We start from the raw sequence: 26,229 nt of genomic DNA, 5'->3' as shown, positions 1-26,229 counted from the left end.
TTCCCATATACAATAGTTGTCCTGCATCATTACCTCACTGGGAGTCACATGATGGTAGTTACCCAACTGTATTATCCCTTCTATATTATTGGACATTCTCTAAAGAATAGCTCCACATGTACATATTCCCTTTTTGTTTTACTCTGGAATTTTTTTTTAATCAGTTATAATCCATTACCACAGTGGTTCTCAAAGTGTCATCCCCATCCAGCATCATGAACATCACCTGGGCATTTGTTAGAAATGAAAATCAGAATCAAAACTTGGGAGAGGCTCCTGGCAATTTAAAAAAATATATTTTAAATTCCAATAAAATTAACATACAGTGTTACATTAGTTTCGGGTGTACAACATAGTGATCCAACGGTTCTCTACATTATTCTGTGCTCATTATATTAAGTGTGTTCTTAATCCCCTTCACCAATTTCACCCATCCTCCCACCCACCTAGCAGTCGGTTTTAATTAGTCCTTCCCATGATTCTGATTCCTGCTGAGATGAACTGCTGTATTGTCTTTGTCCCAGATTTGGTCTGGAACACCAAATAGGCAACTGCTTAAAAGGATGAGATTGATGTGAGATATTGGAAGACATCCAGGGTAAACTTAACAGTTAACATTGCGCTTTTGTGTAAAATAAAAAATAAAGGAAACCATGAGAGTATGAGGGTAGGAGTGGCGAACATCCGTGCGTTTTGAATCGAAATTATACCGGGAGCTGTTACATTGATAATGAAGAAGAAAGGAGAGCGCGAACTGTGTGACCAAGTATAACTCAAGGGAAACGTTATTGTAGGGGAATGCTCTGCTCTCTTGTTCAAAGAGGTCTGCATTCCTGTGCTCTTGCTACAGAGCTGGAGCGACAGCCCTTAACGAAAGACTACAATCAGGGATTTATTTACATGTCCTGCAATTTCTCCATTACCCGCTCACGGCCCAACTGAAAAGCTTAACTGTAACCTAATAGGTCGACAAGCTAACACTTCGGGGCACAGAACTCTGTTATGAGTGCGAATCTTACTGATAGTGAAATTTCACGCTGCCAAGTCTGGACTTGCCTCGTAGGGGCTTCAGGTATCCCTGAACTTCGTCAAACGAGGGGTGTCTGGACGTTATAAGCTCTGACCCAAAGTCTACTTAAACAAAACAACGCTCCATTGTATTCCTTTCTTAGCCTGCCGGGCACACCCATTTTCCAAAGCTGCGAAGGTTAACGGAGTGCCGAGATGGGCCAAAAACACCGCTGTCCCAAAGATTCCCCGGTCCCAGTGCCAAGGATGAATGACCACATGTGTCGGGGTTTTCCCTTCCAGGGTTCCAGGCTGTTCCCGGGAGCCGGTGTGTGTCCGAAACGGCTGTAGCCGAACCCCTAACCCAGCACTCGACTAAGCTGACGCTTAAAGTTCAACTGTCTCCTACCAGCGGTCTCATACTCATCGCCAGGATAGGAGGGACCAGGAGTAACCACGGCAACCAGAGAACGGGACGGAAGGGGTGGGGCTGTAGGGCGGAAGGGGCGGGACGAAGCGCGGCCGTTCTCTGGCCCTTTCCCGGCGTCAGTTTAGTGGCGGGAAAGTCGGGTCCTGAGGCTGCATCTTTCGGTCACGGGAGATTCTTCGCGGCAGTCTGAATGGAGAAGCAACCCGGAAAGCAAGCGGCCACCGAGCCTGCGGACTCCGGAGCGGGAGGCGGGGAAGGCGGGCCATCACAGGTCGCTGGCGCCCAGGAAGCGCCTCCAGAGGACCGCTTGACCCTGCTGCTCAGGTTGTTCCCTCCGGCCGGCGTAGCCGGATCCAAGCGGGCGTTGTGGCCGAGAGCCCCGCCCTTCGCTGTCAGGGTCCCGAAGCCTTCGAATTCTGGTTTGGTCGCTTAATGGCTGCGTAACTGCGTCATTCAGTTAAGCTTCTTAAGCCTCTTGCTTCATCTTCGAAAAAGAGGAGGGTTACACCCTAGTAGAGTTGCAGTGGGGGTTAAATGTGATACTTGGAGGCAGGTGTTCATAGCACTGTGCTTCGGGCCCTTCGGGCCTTCCGAGCTGTAATTTACCCCCCTTTTCTCATCCACTCATGCCCTGCGGCCCCGGTATTCAAACGGGTTGTGAGGTGCATCTACATAAAAAAAAGTCCTGCCTCTTTGTGTTATGGTTACGACCCTTTCAATCCAGAAGCTTCATTTGTTATATTTCCTACCAAGCGGGTGATGTTTATACTTTTCCACTGAGCCTGGTGTGGCTTTTGATATGGCCCCTCAGGCTAAGAATAGTTTTTCTGTCTTTAAGTGGTTGGGACAAAGCTAATTCGTGGAGGAATATTTAATAACACGTGAAAATTATACGAAGTTCAAATTTCAGGCCGTTAAGGAAAGGTTTATTGGAACACACTTTCCCGCTATCGGGTCTGAGTTGAGTAGCTACACTAGAGACCGTATGACTCAGAAAGCCTAAAATACTTGTTTGGTCCCTTTATAGGAGAAAAAATAACAACAAAAACTATCCTATAGGGGATTTTTTTCTCCCTCCCCAAAGAATTCTAACTATTGTAGCTTTACCATTACTTTGAAAGGTCTTGGCTAATAAGCCGCACAGTGTCACTTTAAAAATTCCCTCCTACCTACAACATAAACTTCTAAAATATTAAAGATATAGGATTACCTTTTTTATCTCAGCTAAAAGGGAACTGTTCTTACAGTGTGTGTGTGTGTTTTAAATATTTTATTTATTTATTTATTTGACAGAGAGACAGCCAGCGAGAGAGGGAATACAAGCAGGGGGAGTGGGAGAGGAAGAAGCAGGCTCCCAGCAGAGGAGCCTGATGTGGCGCTTGATCCCAGAATGCTGGGATCAAGCCCGGAGCCGAAGGCAGACGCTTAACGACTGCGTCACCTAGGCGATCCCTTACAGTGTGTTTTAAAACGCTAGCCCAACTTCTTAACCTGTAAGAAATTCTTTTCTTTTGGAATTTCAAGGAATTTTAAGAAACTTAAACCATGGAGGTTTAAAAATCTTTCTAATGTCACTTTAGCTACTGATATAGGTCTCAAAATCTCAGAGCAGTTTCAGAATTATGAAACTACCATGTAAATGTACAACATCTTGTAAGAATAACTTAATAATTAGGGGCACCTGGGTGGCACAGCGGTTAAGTGTCTGCCTTTGGCTCAGGGCGTGATCCCGGCGTTATGGGATGGAGCCCCACATCAGGCTCCTCCGCTATGAGCCTGCTTCTTCCTCTCCCACTTCCCCTGCTTGTGTTCCCTCTCTCGCTGGCTGTCTCTATCTCTGTCAAATAAATAAATAAAATCTTAAAAAAAAAAAAAGAATAACTTAATAATTAGTGTTTTACCCATAGCTTTTCTACTTACGTATGATTTTCAGTTAAGTACAATCCTAGGACAACTAAGAAACTATGTGAATTATCTATCCAAGAATTAGTATATTTGTTATTTTTCTATCTATCCTAGGAATGTTACAAACTGTTGTTAAATTTGTTAACAATGTTTGCAGTTTTCACCATTTTGATGTGTTTCTTCTTTGTGTAGCCCATATTTCTTGAGTGTGGCATATTAAATTTAGAAATCAGAATTTTAACTTTTCCTCATAGTTGCTATTTTTCCACTGGAGTACATTTTGCATCTTCCTCTGAAGCTTCCCTTTATTTAAAAAGATTTTATTTTTAAGCAATTTCTACACCCAATGTGAGGCTCCAACTCAGAACCGGAACTGAGCTAGTCAGGGAACTGAGCTAGCCAGGCGCCCCATAAGATTTGAGCATAGTTGACACAATGTTACATTAGTTTCAGGTGTACAACTTAAAAAGTTTGGGGGCACCTGCGTGGCTCAGTCAGTTAAGCATCTGTCTTCGTCTGAGGTCATGATCCCAGGGTCCTGGTTTCGAACCCCACATCAGGCTCCCTGCTCAGTGAGGAGCCTGCTTTTTCCTCTCCCTCTGCTGCTCCTCCTGCTTGTGCACTCTCTCTCTCTCAAATAAGTAAATAAAAAATTTTTAATAAAATCCATATGTCTCTTTTTGTGCCAGTACCATACTGTTTTGATCTCTACAGCTTTGTAGTATATCTTGAAATATGGAAACGTGATAGTTCCAGGTTCATTCTTCATTCTCAGGATTGCTTTGGCTATTTGGGATCTTCTGTGGTTCCATAAAAATTTTATTTTATTTTATTTTATTTTATAAAATTGTATTTATTTATTAGAGCATGAGAGAGTACAAGTGAGGAGGGGAGGTGGGAGACAGGGAGAGGGAGAAGCAGACTCTCCACTGAGTAGGGAGCCCAATGCAGGGCTCCATGCCAGGACCCTGGGATCATGATCTGAGCCAAAGGCAGATGCTTAACTAACTGAGCCACCCAGGCACCCACCCCCCCCAATTCAAATATTAGTATGATTGTTGTAGTTTAGTGGAAAATAGTGTTGGTATTTTGGTAGGAATTGTTTTGAAACTGTAAATTGCTTCGGGTAATATGGACATTTTGGCAATACTTTTTTAATACATGAACATGGAATATCTTTCCATTTGTTTGTGTCATCTTCAGTTTCTTCCATCAGTGTCTTACAGTTTTCAGAGTACAGATTTTTCAACTCTTTGGTCAAGTTTATTCCTAGGTATTTTATTCTTTTTGGTGCAGTTGTAAATGGTGTTGTTTTCAAAATTTCTCTTTCTGTGACTTTTTTGTTAGTATATGGAAATGTTACTGACTTCTGTGTATTAATTTTGTATACTGACACTTTGGTGAATTCAATTATTCCAGTACGTTTTTTGATTGAGTCTTCAGGATTTTCTCTGTATAGTATCATGCTGTCTGCAGATAGTGACAGTTTAACTTCCCTACCAATATGGATGCCTCTTATTTCTTTTTCTTGTCTGATTGCTGTGGAAAGGACTTTCAGTACTATATTGAATAAAAGTGGTGAGGGTGGGGGTGCTTGGGTGGCTCAGTTGGTTAAGCATCAAGCTCTTGCTTTAAGGCTCAGGTCATGATGTCAGGGTCATGATTTTGAGCCTTCTGTCAGGCTCCACACTGAGTGCCGAGTCGGCTTGAGATTCTCTCTCCCTCCATCTGCCCCTCCAGCTCGTGCTTGTTCTTTCTCTCTCTCTCTCTTTTTTTTTTTTTTTTTAAGATTTTATTTATTTATTTGACAGAGAGACAGCCAGCGAGAGAGGAACACAGGCAGGGAAGTGGGAGAGGAAGAAGCAGGTTCCCAGCAGAGGAGCCTGATGTGGGGCTCGATCCCAGGACCCTGGGATCACGTTCTGAGCCGAAGGCAGACACTTAATGAATGAGCCACCCAGGAGCCCCTCTCTTTCTCTCTCTCAATTAATTAAGAGAGTTTTTATTGTGAATGAATGTTGAATCTTGTTAAATGCTTTTTTTGCTGCTGTTGAGATGATTGCATGATTTTCGTCCTTTGTTTTACAGATGTGATGTATGATGTTGATTGATTAGCGAATATTGAACTACCCTTGCAGCCCCAGAATAAATCCCGTCCGATCATGGTGAATGATTTTTTTAATGTGTTGTTGTATGTGGTTTGCTGATATTTTGTTGAGGATTTTTGCATCTATGTTCACAAGGTATATATTGGCCTGTAATTTTCTTTTTTTGTTGTGTCTTTGTCTGGTTTTGGTATCTGGGTAATGCTGGCCTCATAGAATATTTGGAAGTTTTCCTTTTTCTTCTGTTTTTTTTTTTTTTTTTAATTGGAATACTTTGAGAGTAGGTATTAACTTTTCTTTAAATGTTTGGCAGAATTCATCTGTGAATCCAGTTAGTCCTGGCATTTTTGAGATTTATTTATTTATTTATTTATTTTTAAAGATTTATTTATTTGAGAACAAGAGAGAGCATGAGTGGGAGGGGCAGATGCACAGCGAGAGGGAGAGAGAATCTCATGCTGGCTCCACACTGAGCGCAGAGCCTGACATCGGGGTTGACCTCACAACCCTGAGATCCAAAATGTCCAGCTCCACTGGAGCTGGAACCAAGAGTTGGACACTTAACCGACTCACAACCCAGGCAGCTCTTTTTGGTAGTTTTTGGATCACCAATTCAATTTTCTTATCGTAATTGGTTTATTAAGACTTTTTTCTTTCTGGTTCAGTTTTGTAAGATTGTGTGTTTCAAGGAATTAGCTATTTCTTTTAGGCTGTCCAGTTTGTTGGCATATAATTTTTCATAGCATGCGCCTATAATCCTTTGTATTTCTGTGGTGTCAGTTGTTACTCCTCTCACTTCTGATTTTATTTATTTGGGTCCTTTCTCTTTTTTTCTTGATGAGTCTGGCTCAGGGTTTATCAATTTTGTGTATCTTCTCAAAGAACCAGTTCTTGGTTTCATTGATATTTTTTCCTTTTTTTTCTTTCTTTTTTCAGTCCATATGTTATTTATTTCTACTCTGATCTGTATTATTTCCTTTCTTCTATTCACCTTGCATTTTGTTCTTCTTTTTGTAGTTCCTTTTAGGTGTAAGGTTAGATCTATTATGGAGTATGTTCCACGTGCGCTTGAAAATGGATGTTTATTCTACTGTTTTTGGTTGGAATGTTCTGTGTATGTTGTTATGTCCATCTAGTCCAATGTGTCATTCAAAAACATTGTTTCCTTGTTGATTATCTGTGTGGATGATCTATCCATCGATGTAAGTGTATTGTTAAAGTCCCCCTACTATTATTATATTGCCATCAGTTTCTCTTGTTTCGTCTGTTAACAGTGGCTTTATGTACTTAAGTGCTCCAGTATTGGGTGTGTAGATATTTACAATTGTTATATTCTCTTGTTGGATTGATTACTTTCTCATTATGTAATGCCCTTCTTTGTCTCTTGTTATGGTCTTTAAAGTCTCTTTTGTCTGATAAAATTATTGCTACCTAGGCTTTTTTTGGGTGGGTGGGGGCTTCCATTTTCATGGTGGGACGTTTTTCCATCCCTTCACTTTCAGTCTGTGTGGGTCTTTATGTCTGAAATGAGTCTCTCATAGGCAGCATATAGATGGGTCTTGTTTTTTATCCATTCTGCTATTCTGTGTCTTTTGATAGGAGCATTTAGGCCATTTACATTTAAAGTAATTATTGATAAGTGTGTACTTACTGCCATTTTTAAAATTTATTTTCTGGTTGTGTTTGTAGTTCTTCTACAAAACACCTTTCTTGCTCTCTTCTTCTCTTGCTCTCTTTGTGATCGGTGAATATAGTGTTTTCTTTGACTTCGTTCTCTCTATTTTTTGCATATTTCTCATAGGTTTTCCGTTTGTGGTTACCATGAGGTTCATATATAACATCCAGATAAATAGCAGTCCATATTACTTCTTTGGTCACCTAAGTTCAAACACATTCTAAAAAAAGCAAAACAAAAACAGTAAAAGAAAAAAGTCTCTCTTTTTCCCCTTCTCTTCCCTTTTTACTGACTTCTCCATAGTTTATTTTTATGTTGTTATATTTTACAACTTTTTATTCATCATTTTCTTATGTCTTATTTGGTCATTTCTTTTCCACTTAAAGAAGTCCCTTTAGCATTTTTTATAACACTGGTTTAGTGGTGATAACTTCTTTATCTTTTGTTTGTCTAAGAAATTATCTCTCCTCAAATCTGAATACCTTGCAGGTACTTGGTTGTAGTTTTTTCCTTTCAGCACTTTGAATATATCATGCCACTTCTTTCTGGCCTGCAAATTTTCTCCTGAAAAATGAGCTGGTAGCTTCATGTTTTCCCTTGTAGGTACTTTTTGTTTTTCTCTTGCTGCTTTCAAAATTTATCTTTATTTTATTTTTAACATTTGACATTTTAATTTTTATGTGCCATGGCCCGGAACTCCTTGGGTTCATCTGGTTTGGAACTCTCTGTGATTCTTGGACTTGGATATCTGTTTTCTTCCCTAGTTTAGGAAAGTTTTCAGTTATTTCTTCACATAACTTTTCTACACTTTTCTGTTCTTCTCCTGGAATCCCAATAATGTAAATGTTTTCTTGATATTGTCCAAAAGATTTCTTAATCTATTTGTATTTTTGAACCATTTTTCTCTTTGTGCTCTTCTGCTTGTATGCTTTCCATTACCCTCTCTTCCAGATCACTGATATATTCTTCTGATCCTTTAATACACTCTTGGTTTCCTGCAGTATGGTTTTTTTTTTTTTTCAGTTATTGCATTCTTCAACTCTGATTGGTTTCTTTTAATATTTTCTGTCTTGTTATTGAAGGTCTCACTGAGTTCTTCCGCTCTTTTCTCCAGCCCAGTGAGTATCTTTACGAGCATTACTTTAAATTCCTTTTCAGGCTTATTATTTATTTCTATTTCATTTAGTTCTTTTTCTTTTTTTTTTTTTTTCCTTGTTCTTTCTTTTGGAGCATATTCCTCTGTCTCGCCCATTTTGCTTGAGTTTTTGTTTGTTTCTATAGAAGGTAAACATTGAGCTTCTCCTAAACTTGAAGGGGTGATCTTGGTATGGTGTCCCCTGTGCAGACTGTGTGTGGTTGGTGACTTTAGCTGGCTGACTGGAGCTGTGGCTGTAAATGCCAGTTAATCTTTTAAACTGTGGCATGTCTCCTCCCATCTCTCTTCCTGTTCTCTTTTTCTTCTATCTTTGTTTATTCAGTAGCTGTTCAGTCAGCCCTTAGTTTTTTAGGAGGAATTGTTCAATCAATAGATGTAATTTCGTGTGTTTGGTGGAGGAGGACATAGTTTTTCCTACAACCCCATCTTCAACTGGAAGTCTCTTTACACACACTTTAAATCATTCAGGCCAAACTAGAAGACTTATTGCTGAGTTTACTTACACTCGTTTTATTGCATAAACTTCTGAAAAATGTGAGTTGGTTTATAATGTAGTAATGAGTAAAACCTCTATAAATATATGACTTTCTGGGATACCTGGCTGGCTCAGTCAGTAGAGCATGCAACTCTTGATCTCAGGGTTTTGAGTTTGGGCCCCATGTTGTGGGTAGAGTTTACTTAATTTAAAAAAAAAGTATATTTGTGTGTGTGTGTGTGTGTGTGTGTGTGTGTGTATATATATATACATATATATATGACTTTCTCTTCTCTTTATGCTTTCAGGCTGAGAGCACAGACAAAACAACAACTCTTGGAATATAAATCAATGGTTGATGCAAGTAAGTATTTTTATTTTCAAATAAGATTTTGTGAGCTTGGTGATGAACAATATTCTAGAGAAAAGAAAATAGGGAATGGGAGTGTCAGCATAATGTGGTACTATACTATATAAAAAGGCAAAAAACACGATTGCCCTGTCCCTCAGGAACTTGTTAGGAATTCAGGAAATAGATTAAAACAAAACAAAACAAAAAAACAAACTAAGAATGCAAGACAGTTAAATTCTGTTGATCAGAGAATTGGGAAATTTCTGTGGGAAGGAATCATAGGACTTGATCATAAACAGCTTGGAGATTAAATTAGTGGATCAGATGATTGTTAAGCAAGTGACCTAAAATCTATACTTCAAGAAACACTGGAAGATAGGAAGGAGAGGCAGAAGGGAGATTAGCTTACAGATATGAATGATAATTTCGATTTTAAACACTGAAAAAATTTACATTTTCTTAAAAGATTTTATTTTTTTGAGGGTCACCTGGGTGACTCAGTTGGTTAAAGGTCTGCCTTCGGCTCACGTCATGATCCCAGAATGCTGGGATTGAGCCCTGCATCAGGCTCCCTGATCAGTGGGAGTCTCCTTCTCCCTCTCCTCCCCACTTGTGCTATCTCTCACTATCTCTGTCTCTCTCTCTCAAATAAATAAATAAAATCTTAAAAAAAAAAAAAAAAGATTTGGGATGGCTGGGTGCCTCAGTCGGTTAAGCATCTGCCTTAAGCTTGGGTCATGATCCCAGACCTGGAATTGAGCCCCAAGTCGGGCTCCTTGCTCAGTGGGGAGTGTGCCTCTGCCTCTCCCTTTGCCACTCCCCCAGCTCATGCTCTCTCTCACTCCCTCTCTCTCTCAGATAAGTAAATAAAAAATCTTCAAAAAAAATTATTTGAGAGAGAGAGAGAGACAGAGAAAGCACAAGCAGGGGGAGGTGGAGGGATAGAGGGAGAGGGACAAGCAGACACCCCACTGATCAAGGAGCCCGATGCAGGGCTCAGTCCAGGACCCCGGGATCATAACCTGAGCCGAAAGCAGACGCTTAACAGACTTAGCCACCCAGTCTCCCCTGAAAAACTGTAAATATCTTTTTTTTTTTTTTAAGATTTTATTTATTTATTTGAGAGAGAGAGCATGAGAGGGGAGAGGGTCAGAGGGAGAAGCAGACTCCCCACGGAGCGGGGAGCCCGATGTGGGACTCAATCCTGGGACTCCGGGATCATGACCTGAGCCAAAGGCAGTTGCTTAACTAACTGAGCCACCCGGGCACCCCTGTAAATTTATCTTTTAAAATCTAGAAGTCTTCAGGAGCAAGAGAGTACTAAAATAATGGTTTAGCTCTCCTAAAGTAATAACCATTATTGCAACCTAATTTGTAAGTCTTTGGGTCTCAAAGATAGGTTTTGGTGAGTCTTTCTTTCTCTGTGAAATAGGCTTAAAGAATAAAACCAAGGAGCGCCTGGGTGGCTCAGTCTTTAAGCATCTGCCTTTGGCCCAGGGCGTGATCCCAGGGTCCTGGGATCGAGCCCCGCATCAGGCTCCCTGCTCCACTGGAAGCCTGCTTCTTCCTCTCCCACTCCCCCTGCTTATGTTCCCTCTCTCGCTGGCTGTCTCTCTCTCTCTGTCAAATAAATAAATAAAATCTTTAAAAAAAAAAAAAAAGAATAAAACTAAACAATACTTCACGTTGAATCAAGAATTGTGGAAAACCTGAGGGGCCACATAGATGACTTAGTCACTTCACCTGAATACATGTTTAACTTAGGAACTTTTCAGACTCTGCTCAGATTCTTTTATAAGGCTGTAGATCCAAAGGCAGTTCCCATGTGTTGCCCATCTGATATTCCAGGCTTTCTAAAGTCTTACGCAAAACAAGAACAACAAAAAAATAGGACTATGATATGAGCCGCCTGGCCTCTTTTCTGCTTAGTATAACTAGTAATTTGTGAAACTGGGATATGAACCAGGTCTTCTTGCCTCCAAAGCCATGACCGTCCATTATATCAATAACGCTTCCATCAAAAATGATCAGTATAGGGGCACCTGGGTGGCTCAGTCGGTTGAGCCTCTGCCTTCGGCTCAGGTCATGATCCCAGGTTGCTAGGATCGAGCCCCACATCAGGCTCTCTGCTCAGCGGGGAGCCTGCTTCTCCTTCTCCCTTTGCCCCTCCTCCTGGTTGTGTTCTCTCTCTCTTCTCTCAAATAAATAAATTAAAATTTAAAAAAATGAATGGCAGGTCACCGTCCTTCTCCTGGTGGAATAAATGATCTCTTTGTTTCAAGCCCATGCTCCTTATATTAAACTAGTGATGTTTACCTCATAGATGGGACGTAGGATATGGCTAAATTCTTTTGCTGGCATGAGAGCCTACATAATAAAAAAGGATAATGTATCTTCTTAGAGGACAGGATGTTGGGGGAAAGCTATTCAGAATTTGGACCTTTGAGAAATTACCTCTACATTTTCCTGCATTCATTCAAATCATTTTTAAGTATTCAGTATGTCCCCACTAGGGACATGTAACTAGGCATGGAGACATAGTGTTGAAGGAGGTGGAATTTGCCCTGGTGGAGCTTAATTTCTATGTAGCAAAACGGGTAAGGAAAGAAGCATTGCAAGATAACTGTGAAGTACGGGAAGTGTGATGAAGGAAATAATGGTGTGATAAGGAGGGGCTACTTCAGATACTGTGATCAAAGATGGTGTCTTTGAGAAGGTGACATGAGAGTAAAATCCAAGTGTTATGAAATAGTCCACCTTATAGAGTCCTTGTTTTCCGACTATATATAATTCCTCTTTTAAGGGATTGTGACATCTGAAAACTTGAGTAGGCTTAATAGTGCACGCTGTAGAGTTTCTACAACTAAAGGAGATTACTGCTTTAGGGCATGAAATGAGGTTGTAGTCTTTGAAAAAAGATATTTATCTAAAATCAATTATTTTACCATTAAAAGAATATGTTACTTTATTGCTTGATGGATTTTTTTTTAAATAGTAAGTGCATCCCTTTTCAGAGTACAATTTGTTGAGTTTTGACAAATGTATGTATCAGTGTAACAACCACCACAATCAAGACATAGAATACGTCTGTTATACCTCCCCTATTCTACTTCACAGTCCCTGCACTTACCCCAGCACGCACCATTGTAATCTGTTTTTACAGATTTGCCTTCTAGAGTTGGGCTGTCCAGTGTCGTAGCCATTAGCTACATGTGGCCTTAAAGTTAAATTAATTAAAATTAAATTTAAAATTCAGTTCTTTAGTTGCACTAGTTACATATCAAATGCTCAGTAGCCACATGTGTCTAGTGACTAGCCGTTTGGACAGCAGAGATATTGAAAATTTCTACCAAATTTCTCTTGGACAGCACTGTTCTAGAATTTGATGTAAACAGCATTATATATGTATTTGTGTGTATCTGACAACTTTCTTTTAATGGAGATTTAATTCATATAAAATTCATTTTAAAATGTACAGTTAAGTAGGTTTTAGTATATTCACAGTATTGTGTAATCATCACCAATTTCCAATTCCAGAACATTTCCATCACCCTAAAGAGAAACCTAGTACCTGTTAGTAGTCACTCCCAGTATGTCTGGCTGCTTTTGCACAGCATAATTTTATGATTCATCCATGTTGTTTGTTTGAGTAATTTTTTCTCTTTTATTGTAGAGTATATTTCACGATGGCTATACCACATTTTGTTTATCCATTCACCTGTTGATGGCCATTTGAATTGTTTGCAGTTTTTGCCCATTATGAATAAAGCTGCAGTGGACATTTGTCATTTCTTTGTGTCTTTTTCTGTACACTTCTTTTCATTTCTCTTGGTTAAATACCTAAAAGTGAGATTGTGTGCTCATGTGGTAATGATACGTTTAACATTTTTTCTTTTTAATATGCCCAGTGTGGAGCCCAGAACAGGACTTGAACTCACGACCCTGAGATCAAGACCTGAGTTGAAATCAACAGTCGGACGCCCAACCGACTGAGCCATCCAGGTACCCCTATATGTTTAACTTTTTAAGAAACTGCCCAGACATCTAAAATGTTTACACTGGGGCGCCTGGGTGGCTCAGTTGGTTAAGCGTCTACCTTGGGCTCAGGTCATGATCTCAAAGTCCTGGGATCGAGGCCCACGTCGGGCTCCCTGCTCAGCAGGGCATCTGCTTCTGCCTCTCCCTCTGCTCCTCCCCCCTGTTTGTGCACATTCTTTCTCTGTCTCTCCCTCTCTCTCTCAAATAAATAAATGAATAAATAATCTTAAAAAAAAAGTAAAATGGTTACACCATTATGGTACGTTCTTCCTAGAAGCATGAGATTTCCATTTACTCGCCATGTTCTTTAAAATTTGATACTGTCACCCTTATTAAATTTTAGCTATTCTAGTAAGTATGTAGTGGTATCTCATGTGGTTTTTAGTTTACATTTCCCTGGTAACTAATGATGTTGAGTATCTTTTCATGTGCTTATTGGCAATTAATATATCTACATTTATGAAGGAGATCTGTAAATATACTTTAATGAAGTGTTAAAATCTTTGCCTATTTTTTAATTGGATTGTTAGTCTTAGAGAATTTGAGTTCTTTGTTTATATATATAGTTATTTTTTTCAGATATCTATATGTAGTTACAGATATAGATAGATAGATAGATAGATAGATAGATAGATAGATAGATAGATGTAGGTATCTATCTATGTATAGATATGTAGGTATCTGTGTATCTACTTATATGTTCAGCAGGTATTTTCTCCCAGTTTTTTGCTTGCCTTTTTTTTTTTTTTTTAAGATCTTTCTATTTTTAAGTAATCTCTACATGCAGCATGGGGCTCGAAGTCACCACCCTGATATCAAGAATCTCATGCTGCACTGACTGGGCCAGCCAGGTGCCCAACTTGCCTTTGTTTTTTAACTGTCTTTTGAGGAACCGAAGGCATTCATTTGATGAACTGATTTTTATCAATTTTTTTTTTCTTTTGTGGTATGTGATTTTAAGTCCTCTCTAAGAAATCTGTGACCGCTCCAAGGTCACAAAGATTTTCTCCTTTGTTTTGTTCTACAAGGTTTAGGGTTTTAGGTTTAACATTCATTTCTGTGATCCTTTTTGAGTTAGTTTTTGTGTATGGTGTGAGCTAAGGATCAAGGTTCATTTTTCCCCCTATGGAAATCTAATTTTTCTTGCACTCTGTATTTGTAACTTTCCTTTCTCCATTGTATATGTGTGGGTCTATTTCTGGGCTTTTTGCTCTCTTCCCTTGAGGTATTTGTCTATGCTTATAATAGTGCCACACTATCTTGATTACTGTAGCTTTATAGTAAATCTTCATATCAACTCCTGTAAGTCTTGCAGTTTTGTACTTTATCAGAATTGTTTTGACTGTTCTAGGTCCTTTGGGCTTTTATATGCATTTTAAAATCAGCCTGTTAATTTCTACAGAAAAAAAAAAGGGTCTGAGAATTTTGATTGGGATTCAGTTGGGATCTATAGATCAATATGGGGGAAATTGTTGTAATAGCCATATTGATTCTTGTAATACCTATACATGATAGATCTTTTCAGTATTTGAATGTATTCAGTGTAGAGGTCATATGCATATCTTGTTAAATTTATCCTGAAATATTTCATGTTTTTGAAAGAAATTGTATTTTGTAATTTTACTTTTTAATTTCCAATTGTTTTTTTCTTTTTTCTTTTTTTTTAATTTATTTTTGCGAGAGAGAGAGAGCTCGAGCGCATGAGTGGGGGAGCCCAGAGGGAGAAACAGACTCCTCACTGAGCAGGGAGCCCTATGTGGAACTTGATCCCAGGACCCTGGGATCATGATCTGAGCTGAAGACAGACGCTTAATGGACTGAGCCCCCGAGACACCCCTGATTGTTTTTTTCTAACATATAGGCATATGGGTGATCTTTTTGACATTGCTCTTGTTAATATTTTAATCCTTTTTTATTTTCCATTATTCTCAAGCTGTTCTGTCCAGTATGGTAGCAACTAGCTCCATATGACAATTGAACACTTGAAATGTGGTTAGTCCTTGAGAGGGACTATAAATGCAAAATACAGAAGAAAAGATTGTAAAATATTTATTTAGTAATTTTAGATTAATTATATGTTGAAATGATAATATTTTAGACCTATTGGGTTAAAATAAGTTACACTGAAATATTTTCACTTGCTTTATAATATGAAAACTAAAAATTAAAAATTAAATTTTTGGTTTACATTTATTGCTTACATTATATTTCTGTTGGACTGCACTCTTCTTTTTTTTTTTTTATCTTTTTTTTTTTTTAATGATTTTTTTATTATATTATGTTAGTCACCATACAGTACATCCCTGGTTTCTGATGTAAGGCTCGATGATTCATTAGTTGTCCAGTCACCCAGTCACGTGCCCTCCTTACTACCCATCACCGGTCTATCCCATTCCCCCACCCCTCCCCTCCCTGAGGCCCTCAGTTTGTTTCTCATAGTCCATAGTCTCTCATGTTTCATTCCCCCTTCTGATTACCCCCCCCTTTCTTTATCCCTTTCTTCCCCTACCGATCATCCTAGTTCTTATGTTCCATAGATGAGAGAAATCATATAATTGTCTTTCTCTGCTTGACTTATTTCACTTAGCATTATCTCCTCCAGTGCCGTCCATGTTGTAGCAAATGTTGAGACCTCGTTCTTTCTGATAGCTGAGTAATATTCCATTGTATATATGGACCACAACTTCTTAATCCAGTCATCTGTTGAAGGGCATCTCGGCTCCTTCCACGATTTAGCTATTGTGGACATTGCTGCTATGAACATTGGGGTGCATATGGCCCTTCTCTTCACTACGTCTGTATCTTTGGGGTAAACACCCAGTAGTGCAATGGCTGGATCATAGGGTAGCTCAATTTTTAACTTTTTAAGGGACCTCCAAGGACCGCACTCTTCTAAACTGTTACTAACTTCAAAAAATTTTTTATTTGCAGATGAAGAAAAAACTCCAGAACAAATCATGCAAGATAAGCAAATTGAAGCGTATGTCATATTTTTAAATTTTGCGTTTTTTACTAAGATTTGATATTATTACACATCTTACACCACTATCTTGCTTTTTCCTTTTCTTTATTTTTCCAAGTAATTTTTCATGCGTGTACTAAGAATATTTGATATGGGAGATGGACTTAACATGTACCTGAGTGGTCACATTAGCACTTTTGGCATTCCCGTTCACGAGATAATTAGTTGAGTCTCTCAGAGGCATCTGTTTACCAAGTCTACAAATGCATCAGTGTGGGGAACCTGTAGAATAATTTTATCTACATAGGATCATTTTACTTTTTTCAAAGGTTTACTTTATATATTTTTTGATGTTCAATGAGTTTTTTTGATATAGCTGAAATTTTTTTGTTTATACTTTGATAGTAAAATTGAAGACCTGGAAAATGAAATTGAAGAGGTGAAAATTGCTTTTGAAATGAAAAAGCTTGCATTAGACAGGTAATTATTACATTCTTTGTGAACTGAATGCAAAATGGGTGTGATTTGTGGTGGAGGGAATACTTTAATTAGTCTAATTGATTAATCACGTGATACCATTAGATAACGGTTACACAAATTTTGAGCCCTGAGAGAAAAGTTACATCATTCATTAATACCTTCATTTGAAGTAGTTACGTAAGATTGACTTAATAAGCAAATATCAAAGAAATAGAAGGGTGAGCTTAAATCCAGTGTTTCAAAGGATTACATGGATTCGATTACGACAGTAACTATTAATCAAGTAAAAGAATTGTCATCAAGTTTAAATATATATAGATATATTTTTTAAAGATTTTATTTTTAAGTAAAACACCAACATGGGGCTTGAACTCACAATCCCAAGATCAGGAGTTTCATGCTCTATTGACTGAGCCAGCCAGGTGCCCCTAAATATATTTTTAATATAGGTTTTATATCTGTATTTTAAAATTCATTGAACAAATATTTGAATGGTTACTATGTCTTAAGCTTTGTAGGTGTTGGTATACAGTTGTTAATAAGACAAACGTGATCTCTTATAGACCTGTGATCTGAATTAGTAATCTCAATTAAGTGAATGACTTTTAAAATTATTTCCTTGCGTTTCTGGCCTTCCCAGATGAATTTCTTATACATTTAATTGAAAAGTAGTTAAAATCCTCTTAATTGCTTCTAATAGTGAACATTTTTCCATATTCTCATAAGCTGGCTTGGTACATAGATTATATGTACTTTTTATTAATTCATTTTAAGTAAGCTCTTTGCCCTACATGGGGTTTGAACTCATGACTCTGAGATCAATGTTGCATGCTACACGGACTGAGCCAGCCAAGTGCCCTAAATAATAGATATGTATATTTTTTAGATTTTATTTATTTATTCGACAGAGATAGAGACAGCCAGCGAGAGAGGGAACACAAGCAGGGGGAGTGGGAGAGGAAGAAGCAGGCTCATAGCGGAGGAGTCTGATGCGGGGCTCGATCCCATAACGCGGGGATCGATCCCATAACGCAGGGATCACGCCCTGAGCCGAAGGCAGACGCTTAACTGCTGTGCCACCCAGGCGCCCCCTTAAATATTTTTTTTTTTTTTTTTTTTTAAGATTTTATTTATTTATGTGACAGAGAGACAGCCAGCGAGAGCGGGAACACAGCAGGGGAGTGAGAGAGGAAGAAGCAGGCTCCCAGCGGAGGAGCCCGATGTGGGACTCGATCCCGGAACGCCGGGATCACGCCCTGAGCCAAAGGCAGACGCCTTAACGACTGCGCTACCCAGGCGCCCCCCCCTTAAATATTTTTTAAGATGACTTGAGAGCTATTAAAATATCTCATTTTAATGAATTGAATTTTTTTGTGTGATGGAAAGGAAGAAATGACTTTAATATTGCTAAATTGATTGCCTTTTCATTATTACTTATTAGCTACTTGGATTTAAAAGTAATTTATGCAGTTTGTTTATATGTACGTGTATTTTAAGTGTATGTTCAGGTATGGCTTTGTATTCCCCAGCTCCATGTCAGGCCTTTGCTGATCTCTGTAGTGCCTTAATGCTTCATCCTGGCCCTGCACCAGAGTGGATGGCTTGGAGAGCAAAGCCCAGGCTGATTTCAGGTCTCATCGGTCCTTCAGCTGCAACCACGTGGAGCAGCCCTTTCTATCTTTTTATTTTCCATTTCTGTGACTTATTTATCAAAGTATTTCCCATACAATAGTGTTTATAAACCTACTTATGGTTTAGGTTACATTTAAAGAAAAATCAATCTTTAAGTTGTATATATACGTTTTTTCTTTTAAATGTGCCACAAATGTTATCCATGTTTTATAATGCCAGCTTTTTTCCTTGCGCCGTAGGATGCAACTTTCAACTGCACTGAAAAAAAACCTAGAGAAAACTAACCCCAAGACTAGGTATGTTTGTTTTTTTTCTATTTTCTTTTTTTCTGAATTCGTTAAGGCTGAGAGTAAGAAGGGAGATCTGCATAATGACTTTAGTTTTCTGAATTTTTGTTAATTAGCTGTCAGTGCCAAACCACCTTTATCTGGGAAATAAGGAAAGTGACAGAATTTTTGTGGGCATTATAATTTTTACAGTCCTACTGACATTTTGTCTGGATTGCAACAATGGAGATTTTTTAGCCAGACAGCCTGAAAACTTTGAAGGAGATTTTTAGCCAGACAGCCTGAAAACTTTGAAGGAAGATTTCGAAAGTTTACTTTTGTTCTGTATTTACTGAAAAACAGAGATAGAGCTATCTCATTTATCCAGTAACCCGGGAATTGGTTATTGAGATAGGAATGAGACAGGAAGTTTATGCCTCATTTTTCACCGGCAGAAATGAGCTTGTATATGTTAAGCTCTTTGCCAAGGAATATAAAATTAAAACTTTGGCGGTCAAGGTTTTCTATAATCTGGTCCTTTGTGTCTGGCCTCAGGGAACTTACCTATGCTCATATCTCTCAAAGCTCTAAAAAATCCTGTGATAAAATATCCCCTACCATTAGCACCAGAAATGTGTTAAGATGTATCTGGGCACTTCCCCTCTCTGGGTGTCTTAGTTCAGACTGATCATGTACTCTCCCCATATTCCATTTAACTCCAGGATTATATAAATCCTAAAGTACGAATTTGGGCCCTCTAACGATTGCTCCTCCATAAAAGGTGAGCCTTAAACATTCTTGAGTTAGAGAAGTACAGGACAAATTGACCCCCAGAGAGGACAGAAAGACCAAATGGGCTGAGGTAGTGCCTTTAGCAAGTTCTAAAGTTTACAAACCAGTATAGCTGTAACTAGTAGAAAATGAGTTTAGCTTTCCCAGATCTATGCAAAGATTCACATTTTCAGCCTCCTCAGCAAACTCCTTCTGCATGCAGTGTTTCTCATGCCTGGTTGATATCAGAATAATTAGTATTATCACAGTGATCACATTGTTGGTCCCTTCCCAAACCTATTGACTCAATCTCTGAGTCCAAATGGGCATGTAGGGGGTCATGTGATGATCCACATTAAACATCCTCCCAAAGGATTGTGGCACTTGGAAGTATAAGAACCAGGCTTATTTTATACTCTTTGGCTCTAGCTATTGCAAACTAGATAATCTAGGTAATTACTTCATGTCCTTTAAGATTCAAGAGTTTCCCTTGTTCTACTCTGTGCACAACTCTTTCATAACTGGTTGTAATGAAACCATACTATAGTTGTGGTTTCATTTTTCTCTTTCAGCAGATTCTTTCCTCTTGGTGTTTTACTTTGCTTTATATTCCTGGTGCCTGAACAGGTCTTAGCATGTAGTAGGTACTCAGAAATATTTGTTGAAGACATGAAGGTAAGAAGCAGCTTGAATATTCATTGAAACTATTCTCTATGATGCTATATAATGGTGAATACATGTCTATACATTTGTCAAACCCATAGAATGTACACCACCAGGAGTGAACCCTAATATAAATTATGGGCTTTGGATGATAATGATATGTTAAATGTAGATTCATCATTTTGATGAATGGACCTTTCTGATGGGGGATGTTGATAGTTGAGGAGGCCATGTGTGTGGGTTTACCTTCCATTCAATTTTGCTATGAACCTAAAACTGGTCTCAAAAATAAAGTTTATTTTTTTAAAAAGCAACTTATTAGCATGTTATTAGGGCTTTTTCTCCAAAATAGATTTTTAGAAATGTTCCTACATGCTTAAATTTCATATTTTTTATTGTCTATGATTACAAATTTTTCTAGGGAAATGCATCTCTAATTTTTTAAATTTATATTTTGCATCTAATTTAAAAATTTTTTTATTTATTTGAGAGAGAGAGAGCACAAGTGCAGTGGGGAGGCACAGAGGGAGAGAGAATCTTAAGCAGACTGTGCTGAGTGCAGAGCACGGCATAGGGCTCAATCTCCCGACCCTGAGATCATACCTGAGCTGAAACCAAGTACAACACTTAACTGACTGCTCCACCCAGGTGCCCCTGCATCTCTAATTTTAAACAGAAATTTAGTTTACATCAAACGTTTCCAGTTTTATTTTGTTAAAAGATAACTTTCTATTGAAGTATAAGTAAATTTCATAAAAGGAAATACATAGTAATTGATTTATTCATTAATGATATTTATTATTTTTAATTCAAGGTTAATGAATCATTTTTTTATTCCTTTTCAGTGTCCTCATGGATAACATGAAACATGTATTAAAGCTAAACAAATTAATAATGAAATCACACCAGGTAACTGCACATTGGGCTGCTTATATATACTCATGATTTCAGTAACTTTTTACTGGCAACTGTATTGTGTATGGTTATATGGGATTATCCAAAGGTTACTGGTATGATTGGAATTCACTGTTCTTAAGTTTTCTTTTTCTCATAACTCAGTTGTTTCTGACTATTGTGACTAATTATTTACTTAAAATTTAAGCTACTATCCTTTTTCTTTTTTGGTATGGAAATAAAGGGATTGAAAACTGGAGGTTTGGAAAACATGGGCTAATAGATAAAATTCAGTGGAGTAAGTGTTATTGGTTTGTTCTGAGGTAATATGCCTTAATCTTTTTATTTTTAATAACAGGAATCTTGGGATTTGGAGGAAAAACTGCTTGATGTTAGAAAGAAGAGGTTACGTACGTGGAACAGTTATTTTGTTTTTGTTTTTTGTAGAAAACATTTTCACTTACTGTGGATATTTATAAGACCAGTTATCTCAGCCATTGAGAAATTTATTAATTTTCAGATTTTCTTAAAATTTTGCACTTGGCATTTTTAAAAGTAGTATGTAAAATGTATTTCACTTGATTAATTTTTGTTGTTTTAGAACTTTAAATCACTAAATTAATACATTCTCAGGGAGAAAAAAATCAACTGACACAGAAAAGTACAATGTGAAAGCCATACCTCCTTCCTGTGTGACCACAGTTAGGCATATATCATTCAAGTAATTATTCCATATCCCTATAAACATATTTATATATACATGATTTTAAGTTATCATTTGATACATATTCTATAGCTTTTTAACTTAATGAACATGAAGTAGCTTTTTGCATTGAAATTATTGATTTTTTTTAAGTAATACACATTTTTGGTAGAATTTGGAAACAGAAAAGTATACTTAGGGAAAGTAAAATTTTTAAATTTACTATTGCGATAATCACTCTTTGGTGCTTTTATTCTTTTAAGATTTTTGTTTTATTTATTTGAGAGAGAGTGCACGCGAGAGAGAGTACAAGGGTGTGAGGGGCAGAGGGAGAAACAGGCTCTTCACTGAGCAGGGAGCCCAATGTGGGGTTCGATCCGGGGACTCCAGGTTCATAACCTGAGCCAAAGGCAACTGTCTAACCGACTGAGCCACCCAGGCGCCTCCTTTTTTTTTTTTTTTAAAGATTTTATTTTATTTATTTGAGGGGAAGAAGGAGACAGCACAAGCAGGGGAAGGGGCAGAGGAAGAGGGTGGGAGAGAATCTCAAGCAGACTCCATGCTGAGTCCAGAGCCACGCATAGGGTTTGATCTCAGGACCCTGAGAAATTGAGTCAGAGCCTTACCTGACTGAGCCTCCCAGGGGCCCCTTCAGTGCTTATTTCTTATCTAATAAAATTGGCTTCATTTTATTCTATGTTGTAAACTGCCTTTTTCATTTAATAGTATAGGCATGATTTATTATTTTAACATACTACACAGATTTGCCTGTTTGTAAGTAATCTCAGGGTCAGAAGTAGTTCTGGTCATCTGATCTAATCACCCTTCGGATGTTTAATGTTTTTCCATCGCATTCCAACCTATTTTTGATCCATTAATATCAAGGAACCAAGCTCCTGGGACACACCCATTTATGTTTTCAAAGAGTTTAATTCTTAAAACATTTCAGGAACTATAGGAAATGGTTGATGATGTGTTTATCCCTGGAGAAGAGAATCTCTTCATTGAAAATTTATCTTGTTGATATGTCATTTTTGTAAATAAAGGAGGAAAAGGTATTTCCTTACATATATCTTCTACTTTTCTTTTAGCAACTCTGACTAAGTCCTCTTTAACATGATGTCACTTCAAACATAAGTAGACAGCTGTCATTATCATATGTACATACCCTGAACATTTCATGAAGATTGCTAAGGATAAAGTTAAAATACTGGTATTTTTCACAAAGAAAGTCATTTTCAGATCAAAATAGAACTGCAACTTAAAATGATGCTTATGAAATATTTTCTCTTAACTGATAGTCAGGAACTGTTCTGCTTCACAGTTTTTCCAGATTCTTGTTTGTAGGAGTTGTTAAATATAGTATTTTTTTTTGTAACCTAATAGAATTAAAACAAGCTTCAGAGAGTAAGCTTTTAGAAATACAGACTGAAAAGAACAAACAGAAAGATGATTTGGTCGATATGGAGAATTCAGACAAGATAAAGTCCATACAACAAAACCTGCAGATGGAGATACAAATTACTACAGTTATTCAACATGTGTTCCAGGTAACATTTATATAAGGAAAGTATAGGTAAAGAACTTTTTAAAAAATGATTGGTTCTGTTACTTTCAGATTTGCTTTGTTAGTCTTTGATCCTGAAAAAAATCATGAATTCAATACTAAATATTAGTCTGTTTACATATATTTGGAATTTATGTCTGTTTAATGTTTAAGGCTTTGACTCTTCATTATGGTTAGATCTTAGGCATTTATAAGTGGACTGATTTTAGCAGCCTTGTGAAGACAGACAAGTATAATGGTGGAAAGCATTAGAACTTAAACTTGGGAGGTGGGGAAGAACATGGATGGGGGTGATGGGGATGTAGAATTACTATCCATACTGCAACTTAATACTTGCAAACCTTGAGGAAATTATTTAAGTTTTCTAAACGTCAATTTCCTTGTTTAGAAAGAGAGGTTATAAAACCTAAAGAAGATAATTCCTGTTAATCTGTTTAGCATAATGTCTGGTCCAAGTAGATTCTCAATAAATGTTGGTAGTTATTAGCATATTATCTCTTAAATTTTATATGTTCCTTTATTCTGGAGGGTTTTCATTACTCTTTTTTTTTTTTTCCTTTTTTTTTTTTTCTTTACTCTTTTGAATTATAAAATGTCTCCAACTGTTGAGATGAAATACTTAAATTACCAGATTTCAATTAGGAAGATACACAGTTAAAACTGCCCACTATATGTAAAGCAAATATTTATTATATGTAAAGCTTATCCTTGTAGAATATGAGTTCTTATATCTGACCATAAGAAATTATTCCTCGGGTCTCTTTTTAAGATTGATTGATTGATTGATTGATTGAAGAGACAGAGAATGCAGGCAGCCGGGAGGGAGAAGTAGGGGGAAAGAATCTCAAGCAGACTCCACACTGAGCACAGAGCCATCATGGGCTCAATCTCATGATGCTGAGATCATGACCTGAGACAAAACCAAGAATCAGACGCTCAACCACCCAGGCGCCCCTCTTCATCAGGTCTTAATCCTACCTTTTAGTAGCAGCGGTTGTTACTCTGTTAGCAGTAAGGAAGTCCCTTAGACTAACCTCCAGTGGAGGATTGCATCATAAGTACAGGATCCTACTAATTTTCTTTGGCACACGTTCCTTCCTACTGCTTTGAGACTTCTATTATTTTGTCTTTCTTAGCTTTTATTCATATCCTCTTAGTGTTAATTTTGATTTAATGAAATCATTGCTTTGTTAAGCAGAACATAGCTTTGGCTGCATTAGAAGTTCCTGCCCCTAATGGGTTCAGTCATGTTTGAATGCTTACTTCCCTTTGCCTTTGTAAATTTTTAATTGGATTTATATGCACCAGCCCTATAGCAAGAATGTACCCTGTGTAGGCCAAATTTTTAAATATTTTTATACATAACAATATAACGCTTAAATTCTGAAATCTCTTTGAACAGAATTTGCATTAGTAACTTGGTATCATTGAGCCATAGTTTTTCTTTTTAAAAAAATAAGGGATCACAGTTTATGCTTAAACTGTTTTTCACTGTAGAAGTGCAAAATGACTGAACCACAGCTACAGTCTTTTTCCTTTAATCTAGAATACCATTGCAAACATCCCTAATAGGTAAAAGGTGTCTCCAAAAACTGATGAAGCCAAAAAAATTGTTGTAAACATTGTAAATATTCCATAGCATTATGGGGATCAAAGCTGAACCCTAACTGAAAGTGGAAATGAGGATACAAGAATGTATTTTTTCTTTTTTGGGGGTAGATTTTATTTATTTATTCATTCATTCATTCATTTAAGAGAGAGAGAGTGAATGAGCATGCATAAGTAGGAGGAGGGGTAGAGGGGGAGGGGGAGAGAAGCAGCAAACTCTTCCCTGAGAAGGTGGAGCAGGGGAGGGCTTGATCTCAATACTGTGAGATCAGGACCTGAGCCAAAACGAAGAGTCCGACCCCTAACTGGCTGAGCCACCCAGGCATCCAAAGAATGTATTTTTTATAGAGTAGATGCCCATACCTAGTTTGGTAAATATTTGATAAGATTAGTGAAAGAGGGGGGCACCTGGGTGGCTCAGTCAGTTAAGCGTCTGCCTTTAGCTCAGGTCATGATCCTGGGGTCCTGGGATTGAGTCCACCCTACACAGGACTCCCTGCTCAGTGGGGAGCCTGCATCTCCCTCTCCCTCTGTTCCTCCCCCTTACTTGTACTTGCCCTCTCTCTCTCTCTCTTGCTTTCTTTCTCAAATAAATAAATAAAATCTTTTTTAAAAAAGCATTTTGATTTTTAAAAATCTTGTTAAATTTTTAAACGTACTGTAACTTTAATGTAAAATTTTTTTCCTTTTTTTATTACAGAACCTCATTTTAGGAAGTAAAGCCAATTGGGCAGAGGATTCCGCCTTTAAGGAAACTGTTCTACAGCTTGAGAAGAATCTCGCCATGATCTAATAAGAATTCTGTTTCGTTATTTTTTGTTTAAATCTATGATATATCAAGTAAAATTTTTATTTAGTGTTTTTGGAACTAATATTGCAACGTTTTTGTAGCTTAACACTGTAACATGGAATTTGTTCTTTCAAATATGTTAATTAAAGTGGCATTCTCTAAAAGAATCTGAAAGTCTTAACCTTGCAAGTGTCCCAAAAGACATCTAATCTCGATTTCCACTGAATGTGGACATTTTTTCTACAACATTCCTGGCAGTCCCAACTCTCATTTGGAATACCTCTTTTTTTCTTTTTCTTTTTCTCTTTTCTTTCTTTTTTCTTTTCTTTCTTTTGTCGCCTTTTTTTTCTTTTTTTTGGTAGTTTCAAGTTTTTATTTAAATTCCAGCTAGTTAACATACAGTGTAGTATTAATTTCAGGAGTAGAATTTAGTGATTCATCACTTACATTTGACACCCCAGTGCTAATCACAAGTGTCCTCCTTAATAACAGTCAACCATTTAACCCATCCCTCCACGCCCCATTATTTGGAATACTTTTGTACATTTGTCAGTCAACTAAAATATTAGAAAAATAGAAAAGGGTATCCACATATTGATGTTTTTTCAACCAGCAGTTGTATTTTATTGAAATAAATCTCATTTTAATTTTATCTCACCACAGATTTTTTTTTTGCCTTTTTTTTTTTTTATAATACAGAGATATAATTGACATGGTATTGTATAAGTTGAAGTTCTACAATGGGTTGA

The 26,229-nt window shown here is 37.6% G+C and overlaps 1 protein-coding gene across 1 annotated transcript; it reads left to right on the top strand.

Annotated features, from left to right (window-relative positions):
- The first annotated feature begins 1,492 nt into the window (after positions 1-1,492).
- CENPH (centromere protein H) lies at positions 1,493-25,639 on the top strand. The gene is made up of 9 exons (XM_008691338.2): positions 1,493-1,762; positions 9,063-9,118; positions 16,076-16,124; positions 16,512-16,586; positions 18,458-18,514; positions 20,764-20,827; positions 21,171-21,222; positions 22,902-23,065; positions 25,391-25,639. The coding sequence occupies exons 1-9, from the start codon at positions 1,629-1,631 to the stop codon at positions 25,481-25,483; spliced, it is 744 nt and encodes a 247-aa protein (XP_008689560.1). The 5' UTR covers positions 1,493-1,628; the 3' UTR covers positions 25,484-25,639.
- Positions 25,640-26,229: the final 590 nt, after the last annotated feature.

The sequence above is a fragment of the Ursus maritimus genome, unplaced genomic scaffold (genome assembly GCF_017311325.1).
Source record: "Ursus maritimus isolate PB19 unplaced genomic scaffold, ASM1731132v1 scaffold_5, whole genome shotgun sequence".
Lineage (NCBI taxonomy): Eukaryota > Metazoa > Chordata > Mammalia > Carnivora > Ursidae > Ursus > Ursus maritimus.
Note: the sequence above shows the minus strand (reverse complement) of the source record. Positions and strands in the feature narration are given on the sequence as shown.